The following is a 10,069-nucleotide window of genomic DNA, read 5'->3' as shown; positions in this document are numbered from 1 at the left end:
AAAACAATGTTGTAGTTGTTTGGTCATCTCACTTGAGAATGGTTCAAAACATTGTTCCTCAGTAGGTTACTAATTTAGGATTTAAAAAAAAAAAACTCAAAAAATTTAAACACAGAATATGTAAAGGACGTAATGAAATGCCAAGCATTTTGTATGATACTCTAACAATTCTGTCATTGTTTTGTTTTTTGTTTCTCTAGAGAAAGAACCAGTGACAGTAGGTTTACAAAATGATTACCTTACAATAGCATTCTGATCATGGGTTTCAATGAAGTATGTCTGTCTCTCACCACTGCCAAGGGTGGTTTCAATAAGTAAGAACTTGGAACATGGTTTCAGTACTTCATTGGGTGATATATTATTAGACCTTTTAAATAGAATATATTAGAGAGAACATCTGTCTGCCTTGTAAATATTTTCTTCAAAATATTTTATATCCTGCCACAGGTTGGTATAGATAAATTATGTAGTAGAAGTTAAATCAATGTGTTCATACAATGTACTCAGTGAGACTACCAAAATGCTCACTCCGACTACTACTCTTTATAAGAGTTCGGCTAGTCCATAGTTAATATCATTATTATTTCGACCAATCAGCGTGAAGCTTTGGTGTGATATTGCTTCACGGATGATCTAAAATTCTCTCCCTTTTCACCCTATTAAAACAATTAGGCACTTCATTCAAGCAGACCACTTCGTGCAAGATACAATGTGAAATCTTCACATACAGTGTACCAGAGTTAGCCTTCAACGAGACGCAACGTGCTGTCATCCCAGCCAGTAGTTATATTATCTACGTGTTTCTTTTCTAGATAGTAACACAGTAATTCATTTCCATCAATAAATAAGTTAAAAGTTCGTGAGTTGGCTTCATTTATTATATACACAACCAGCTTAGATCACCGACTACGCAATGATGGTCTTTAAAAACATACACTAGCAAGTCACCACTACAACAAAGATAGCAAATTCCCACTACATGACACCACAAATTTCACAATCACATCTTTTTTTTCTTCCACGGGAATACGTTTATAGGAAAATTAAATTACTGCAACGAGATAAAGTTTTATCACAGATAACATGGCCGTATGGTTTCTCTATCTCTGTGATTATCTTTGAGGCAAGATAGCTCACTATTACTTAAAAATGCTTTATCTCAGACGTCGCACTCACAGAATTTTCTTTCTCTGTAGATATATTTGTGACGAGAAAGCCCATTCTTGCAAATAAAGGCCTTTACTACACGCATCACGTCCGCATGAATACGTTTGTGGTGAGACCTCACTATTGCCAGAAAAATGTCTTACCACAAACATCAAAATGGTATTGTTTTTCTTCTGTACGAATACATTTCTGAGAAGATGAATTATACCCACTAGAGAATGCCTTATCAAAGTGTTATAGTTTTTCTCCATTGTGAATACATTTACGACTGGATGATTAGCTGAGAAAACGTCTTACATGGTACGATATTTATCTAACATTTCAAGTGACACCTGTCATCCTTTCATCAAAGAGAAGAAAAGATAAATTTTCAGATTAACACGCACGATTTTCACTGGGGCTTTTGGGGTTAGGGGGTTAGTGTTAAGGTTAGGGAATTCCGTCCGTAACCTTAACCCTAAAACTAAACCTAAAACCCTAACACCCTAGTGAAAATCGTGCGGGTGTTAATCTGAAAATTTACCAAAGCAAAAATATTGAGAGAAAAGAAAAAGAGGGAAAATATGCACTTCAAAAAAATTTTTTAATGATGGGATGGTTACGGATGTAACAATTTTATAAGTAGATAGTCACGGTTGGAATGTCTTCAAATAAAGAAAGGCATTTGCAAAAGACGCACATTGCGCGTTTCAGTTGTAAGTATCTCGTGAGCGTCCGCATCCGATTTTGGTCGTCGGCGCATGCGCGGATAATCAGGACGTGTTGTTTTCCATTTTGAAAATTTGTTTGTTTTTTGTCGCTCTTTTCTCTGGGATTTCGTATTTGTTGTCCCTGCCAGCATTTTTGGCATATTTTGCTTTCAATGAAGACTTATGAGGTTAACTGATGTCCAGCTTTGTGGTGAATTGCTACACAAACACATTGATATTGAACTTCTGTATTCATTTTGATGCTGGGAAGAAATTGAAGAAGTGAAAGTTGGAGCGAAGAGTTCTGTGCCAATCTGCGATGTTTATGGATGATATGTAAGTTTTTTTGTTTTTAGATTAAAACTAAATCCGTTTTGGTTGCTTTTTACTATGTTTAAGGTTGTTCCAACTGCAACTGTCTAGTATTAAGCGGAGTTTTGGAATAGCTGCCCCACGAAGTTCCTCATAGAAAACAGCAAAATGTGCGGAAGTGGAAACAATTGTAGAAAAGAAAAATTAAAACATCTTTGGGGAAAAAATTCAGAATCGTAATTATTTCCGTTGCACGAAACACAGGAATAGTAAAAAGTGAAAATAAAATTCAACCTTTACCCTTTCCTGTGATGTACGAGAATTAGGGAAACAACTATTCCGAAACTCCACCCCAATATTCTTGTACATTGCAGACTGCATTGTCAAATGTATATTTCTTTCAGACCGAAGGTTGTAATTTCAAGCAAACAAATACACATAAACACACACAAAAAAATAGTTTTATGTATTATATTCCTCAACAAAGGATAGTTTGGTATATATATAAAACTGCTTTCCACAGTTAAGGATAATGAAATTTGTAAATTTTGGGTGTATATCTAATTTCCACTGTAAAGAGGTTAAATATTCTAATGAAACAAGCTAATTTTTCGCAGTTATATTTCTCATTCGATGCTACCCAGCAGATGCCCTTATAAAACTTTTAATAAAATGAGGTTATTTATTAGTTTTTGACACACCGTTGAAAAATATTCCAAGTCAAATTCCCTAGTCTTGTAATGACTGTTACAGAACAAGACTGTACTATTGTCGTCTGTGGCGGACATGAGCGAACGTCACCACACCCGCCCAAAAAATTGAGCTGATGTTGGTCAGTCTTTATTAAGCAGATCTAGCTTTCTTGTAGAAGCCATTTCATTTGGTTTTAGTAACATAATACTCCTAATTATGTATTCTACTCTGTATTCCACCATTTCGTTTACATAAACATTTAATTATATCACTCCTTTTTTTTTTTTTTTTCCTTTATCTGGTAGATTTTGTTTTAAAACAAGTCGTTCCACCTGCAAGAATTAGTGGTCAAAACTCTACACCAAACCACATCCTTCTGACTTAAAAATGATATTCCAAGAACAGTCATAGATGTACAAGAAGATAGGATAATCATGACAGGAACAACTTTGGTCAGAAATGTCATAAGAGTCAACTGGAAGAACATTTGACTATAAAGTGTTGTCTCAGAAAAACCATTCACTCTTCATATAGACTTGGGCCGACCAGAGCCTTGTGAGTGGATTTGCTAGATGATAAGCTTGTCATACTGAAATTGAAAGCAGCCTATCACACATCTATGTGAATGTATCTCTGTGTGTCCCCCACTACTGCTTGACAACCTGTGTTAGTGTATTTACGTCTCTGTAACTTAGCAGTTCAGCAAAGAGACTTGGTAGTATAAGGACTAGGTTTTAAAACATAAGTCCTGGGGTTGATTTGTTTGACTAAAACCCTTCAAGGCGGTGCCCCAGCATGACTACAGTCAATAGAAGCAAATAAAAGATAAAACATTGCTGATGATTATCAGTTACTCAATGTTACCCAGGTGCTATGTAGAAACAACAATATTTTCAATGAGGGTCAATGTTTGGTTGTATATGGCAGAGTGAATCTCTGAGTAAAGAGGCATAGAAAATTGCAGGAAAGAAGTTCCCCATATTTCTTCTGGCTCTTTTCTCTCTAATAAATTTTTTTTTTTTTTAATCACATCACCATTTAATTATCTCATATATACATTTTTGTCTATATTTCAGGATACCTCATGGCATGGACTTAAAAAAACATTTACACTTAATATATATCAACATAACTGTAAAGGACTATACCAGGAGTAAAACTAACTTTAACAAAATTCTTTGATTGATATAAAGAGATATATTTCTTTTGACCTGAAATTAATTATGAATCATATTTATTAACTGGAAGTATGTGTAAAAGGATTTTTTTTTTTTTTTAGATTAAGCTTGGAAAAACTTACTGTGAGGACATAACTGCTTCCTCTATTAGGATTTTCATACCGACATAACTTTTTAACTGGAGTAGTTTCAGTAATATTTTAATTTCTGCTTTCTTCTGAAATGGGGTTTTTACCTAAGCCAGTCTTTATGCAAATGACTAATTCTGATCTGAAATAGTCTCTGGCTTCAATAAATATCACTGTTAGTGAAGATATATTAATGTTGTAATTTAATGCTAGAAAAGACGAAAAGATATATTATTGTTGTGGCATAAAATTTTTTAAAAAAGGCAATGGAGAAAGAATTATGTGAGAGTCAGATTCAAGGTATAACACAGTTTAAAGGAACAGAACATTCTAATGAAACACTGAAAATATCTCAGGGAAAACCTTCTCTCTGTGAAATCTGTGGAAGAGCATTCATAGTACAAAGTGAATTAAGTGAACATAAGTTATTTCACATAAGATCAAAATTTTATGAGTGCCAAATTTGTGATAAAAGATTTATTAAATATAGTTTACTAAATTCCCACTATTGTGTTCAGACAGGAGAAAGGTCATATCACTGTGATATCACTGAAGAAACAGTGTCTCCAAATAGTGCCTTAACTACACACAATGATACACACACAGGTGAGATACTATGTCACTCTGACATGACAGACTCTCAAAGTAATGATTTAACTAGCCATAAACCTATTCGCACAGGAGAGAAATCATATGAATGTCATATCTGTGGGAAAATGTTTATATGCAAAGATAAATTATTCCATCACAAACGCCGTCATATAGGTGAAAAACCATATAAGTGTGAAATCTGTGGTAGAAAGTTTTCTAAAATTTCTTATCTGGCATGGCATCAACGTGTTCATACAGGAGAGAAACCATACCAGTGTGATATTTGTGGTGAAAAATTTGCTTATAATGGTAGCTACCACAAACACCTGCATATTCACACTGAAGAGAAACACCAGTGTCATGTTTGTGACAAAACATTTTCCAGTCGTGGTTTTTTATCGAGTCATGAACGTGTTCACACAGGAGAGATACCATATGAATGTGATATATGTGGAAAGGCTTTTTCTCGAAGTAGCAATTTCACAAGACACAAATCTCTTCATTCAGAAGGAGAATCCCTCCCACCCTGAAATATGTAAGAAAATATTTTTCCAGCTGAGTAATTTACATTAACTCAAACATATTTATAGAGAGTGTTATTTGTGTTGGATCATTTTCTCAAAGAAATAATTTAACTGCATGCAAAAATCTTCACACATGAAAATTTATGACATTGCAACGTCGATGGCAAAATATTATCTACACATGATATATATCATACACATGTTTGCTCAGAAGAGAGAAAATATGGTTGAGTTACAAGTGGAAAATTCACTTTCTCTTATATCACTGCAATATTATACAGCCACAAAGGTAAATGTTAAAATAAGGCTGTTATTTTAAAGCAACTTCATGAATATTGATAGAAGGAACATTTACTGGCGGAATCTGTACTGTGAGAAGAGTCAAATTTATTGTGAAGATCAATTTGACTGGGACAGCAAACTTTGCTTGTCAGCTTCATCAACCAAATAACAGAAAATGCATCCACATTAAACTTAATACTCTGATATTTTTAATAAATGCATTGTTTCTAAGGCATGGCTATATGGCTAAGCAGTTTGACTCACAACCACATGGTAGCACTTTGAGCAAATGTCTTCTACTCTTCCTTTATATTGGTTGACCCATACCTTGTGAGTGAAATTTGGATGGGCATCTAGCTGTAGAATACTTCTTCAAAAAGTCTTATCTAATGTGACATAAAAATGATGATAAAGAAATGATACTTTTGCTTTTTTTTTTTTTTTTTTTTTTGACAACTGAGGAATATTATCACAAAGTAAGGGACCTTATTCAGTAGTAAAGAAACAAATTAGACACAACTGAAAATATTAAGAAGTTTGCTTCCCAACTGCCCAATTTCAGGTTTGCTCCCACTGTGTGACACCTTTGTCTTCTATAACACCTGAGCCTTGTCAGTGAGTTTGATTGACAGAAATGATCAGGTGTGTGTGTGTGTGTGTCATCATCATCATCATCATCGTTTAACGTCCGCTTTCCATGCTAGCATGGGTTGGACGATTTGACTGAGGACTGGTGAAACCGGATGGCAACACCAGGCTCCAGTCTGATTTGGCAGAGTTTCTACAGCTGGATGCCCTTCCTAACGCCAACCACTCAGAGAGTGTAGTGGGTGCTTTTACGTGTCACCCGCACGAAAACGGCCACGCTCGAAATGGTGTCTTTTATGTGCCACCCGCACAAGCCAGTCCAGGGGCACTGGCAACGATCTCGCTCGAAAATCCTACAGGAGCCAGTCAGGCGGTACTGGCAACGGCCACGCTCAAAATGGTGCATCTCATGTGCCACCCGCACAAGAACCAGTCCAGGGGCACTGGCAACGATCTTACTTGGCTTGCCGGGTCTTCTCACGCACAGCCCATTTCCAAAGGTCTCGGTCCGTAGTCATCGCCTCGGTGAGGCCCAATGTACGAAGGTCTTGCCTCACCACCTCAGCCCAGGTCTTCCTGGGCCTACCTCTTCCACGGGTTCCCTCAACTGTTAGGGTGTGGCACTTTTTCACGCAGCTATCCTCCTCCATTCTCACCACATGTCCATACCAGCGCAATCGTCTCTCTTGCACGCCACAACTGATGCTTCTAATGTTCAGCTTTTCTCTCAAGATACTTACACTCTGACGGGTATTCACATTGACATTACACATCCAACGGAGCATACTGGCTTCATTCCTTGCGAGCTTACGTATGTCCTCAGCAGTTACAGCCCATGTTTCACTGCCATGTAGCATGGTTGTTCGTACGCATGCGTCATACAGTCTGCCTTTTACTCTGAGTGAGAGTCCCTTTGTCGCCAGCAGGGGTAAGAGCTCTCTAAACTTTGCCCAGGCTATTCTTATTCTAGCAGCTACACTTTCAGCGCACCCACCCCCACTACTAACTTGGTCGCCCAGATAGCGGAAGCTATCGACTACCTCTAGTTTTTCACCCTGGAATGAGATAGAAGTTGTTTCCTGTTTGTTTGCAGTCTTTATTGCACCTGAACATCTGCCACAAACAAAAACTAACTTGCTAGTTAACCTGCCTTTGATGTTGCTGCACCTCTTATGTGTCCATAGCTTGCACCGGGTACATCTTATAGAGTTACTACCTACTCCTTTTCTACATACTGAGCAGGGCCATCTACCTGAAGGGGTTTGTGTTTTATCTACCTTCCTACTTATTAGGATTTTGGTTTTAGCTAGGTTGACTCTAAGGCCCTTCAATTCTAGACCTTGCTTCCACACCTGAAACTTCTCCTCTAGTTCTGATAGTGACTCCGCAATTAGGGCAAGGTCATCAGCATAGAGGAGCTCCCAGGGGCAACCTGTCTTGAACTCCTCTGTGATTGCCTGGAGGACTATGGTAAATAATAGGGGGCTGAGGACGGAACCTTGGTGGACCCCTACCTCTACCCGGAATTCATTGCTGTACTCATTTCCAACCCTCACCTTACTGGCCGCATCTCTGTACATGGCTCGCACAGCTCTCACTAGCCATTCTTCTATCCCAAGTTTCCTCATTGACCACCAGATAAGGGATCGGGGGACCCTGTCAAAGGCTTTCTCCATGTCAACGAAAGCCAGGTACAGAGGTTTATCCTTGGCTAGGTATTTCTCTTGCAACTGTCTCACTAGAAATAAGGCATCAGTAGTGCTTTTACCTGGCACGAACCCAAACTGCATCTCATCTAAATTGATTCGCTCCCTAATTAGTTGGGCTATGACCCTCTCTGTAACTTTCATAACCTGATCTAACAGCTTGATGCCTCTGTAATTATTTGTATCTAAAGCGTCCCCTTTACCTTTGTAGCAGTTGACTATGATGCTGCTACACCAGTCATAGGGTATGACTCCTTCGTGTATCACCTGGTTCGTAATACGGGTGACTAGGCTATAGCCAACACTGCCAGATATTTTGAGCATCTCTGCAGTGATTCCTGATGGGCCGGGGGCTTTCCCGGTCTTCATACTCTTAATTGCTTTATCTACCCTGGTACTATCAACTCGGATAGCTGGTCCCTCTATTGGGTCGACATAAGGCAGGCTCTCTTTCTCCCATTCATTCTCTTTATTAAGCAATCTATCGTAGTGGCATCTCCAGACCTCTTTCTTTGCATCCTCATTTAATGCAAGCGTACCATCATCCATGCGAACACATTTCTCTCCTACAACATCACTATTCTCTCTCCTACACTGTCTTGCAACCCGAAATACCTCGAGTCTTTGGTCCTCACGGCGCAGAACATTGGCAAATCTTTCCTTATCTGCTTCCCCTCTGGCTAAATAAACCTGTCGCCTAGCCTCCCTTCTGGCACATTGGTACAATTCCCTGCTACCACCGTTCTTCCAGTCCTTCCAAGCTTGTTTCTTTTGTCTAATAGCCCTGTCTACCTCCTTGTTCCACCACCACGTTACTCTGGGTTGGGAGGGGACCTTACACCACCCACAAATCTGGTCGGTGGCTTTCAACAGGTTGTCCCGCAGAAATCTCCAATTGTCTTCCACGTTGTATGATGCTATATCCCCTTCTATTTCGTTAAATGCTTCAAGTAACTTGTCTCTAAGTCTCTGTCCGTTTGCAGGGTCTTTAAGCTTCCACACCCTTCTTCTCCAAGCCTGTCTAATTCTGGGCACCCATTTTGCCTTGATCCCAAAGTCGCTAACTACTAATCTATGTTGTGGGGTACATTCTTCGCCAGGGTAGGTTTTGGCATTTATAAGCCGCCCTCTTTCCCTATTTCTGGCGAGGATGTAGTCGATTTGGCTAGAGTGTCTGCCGGAGCGGTAGGTGACTAGGTGTATATATATATATATATATAAATTATCTTGGTTAATGCCCCACCCCACCCCAGCCCCAGTTGAAGGTGTTGATGCTGGTGTCACATAAAAAGCACCTGTGCTGATGCCATGTAATAAGTACCCAGTACACTCTATAAAATGGTTGACATTAGGAAGGGCATTCAGCCATAGAAACCGAGCCAAAACGCATGATTGAAACCTAGTACTATTTTCTAGCTTGTCAGCTCTAGCGAAACCATCCAACCCATGCCAGCATGGAAAACAAGCATTAAATAATGATGCCATATATATATATATATGTGTGTTTGTGTCTCCTTATTTTGACATTGCAGGATAGTTTTAAACGAGTGTCACCATCATAAAATCAGTGTTGTTTTTATTTCCAATCTTCTATGAAAACACGTCTGGCTATAGAAAAATATGACTTTGCTTGGAGACAGGAAGGGTATCAGGCCATAGAAAATCTGCTTCAATAAATTCCATCTGACCTGTGCAGACATGGAAAATTGGACATTAAATGACAATGAAAGGACAAATGCACGACCTATTTTATTGAGTAAATATCGTAGTGTAAGCTGTCAAAATTATTTATTGAAAAATATTGTGCTTCCACTGAAATTTTTTTGGCATCAAGTATCTTAATATTGGTTAATTTCACTTTAGGTTGACTATAACCTCCAGTTTGATTACAAAAACGATTATATCATTGTTTGGTTACCATTGATATTTTACATTTCCCTTAGAAATGTCAGCATAATTTCATTAGTTCTTTCTATGGTAATAACTATATCTATTTGGAGAAATATTATCAAAAGAACATGTTGCTGTGAACACTTAAAAATAATTCTACAATAATCCTACAAATTTCCTTGCCATCATTTGTCTGCTTTCTATGCTGGCATATGTTGGACGAGTCATCATTATCTGAGTAATTTCTTATTGGAAGCTATTTCCTCCCTAAATAGTAGTGCCTGGGTGGAAGCACAATGGCCCAGTGGTTAGGGCAGCGGA

General features: G+C 38.3%; 1 protein-coding gene and 1 long non-coding RNA gene across 2 annotated transcripts; both read left to right on the top strand.

Moving 5' to 3' along the window:
* Positions 1-1,699: 1,699 nt before the first annotated feature.
* LOC106881353 (uncharacterized) lies at positions 1,700-5,981 on the top strand. Its single transcript, XM_014931710.3, has 2 exons — positions 1,700-2,192; positions 3,938-5,981. Exon 2 carries the CDS (start codon positions 4,434-4,436, stop codon positions 5,286-5,288), a length of 855 nt encoding a protein of 284 aa, XP_014787196.1. The 5' UTR covers positions 1,700-2,192; positions 3,938-4,433; the 3' UTR covers positions 5,289-5,981.
* A 105-nt stretch (positions 5,982-6,086) lies between these two features.
* Positions 6,087-9,219, top strand: LOC149134592 (uncharacterized). The gene is made up of 2 exons (XR_016242550.1): positions 6,087-6,218; positions 9,056-9,219. It is a non-coding gene; the product is annotated as an uncharacterized LOC149134592 (long non-coding RNA).
* Positions 9,220-10,069: the final 850 nt, after the last annotated feature.

This window comes from Octopus bimaculoides, chromosome 7 (genome assembly GCF_046866305.1).
Source record: "Octopus bimaculoides isolate indiv1 chromosome 7, ASM4686630v1, whole genome shotgun sequence".
NCBI classification, from domain to species: Eukaryota; Metazoa; Mollusca; class Cephalopoda; order Octopoda; family Octopodidae; genus Octopus; species Octopus bimaculoides.
The sequence above is the reverse complement of the archived record's forward strand: the minus strand, read 5'-3'. Positions and strand labels throughout refer to the sequence as shown.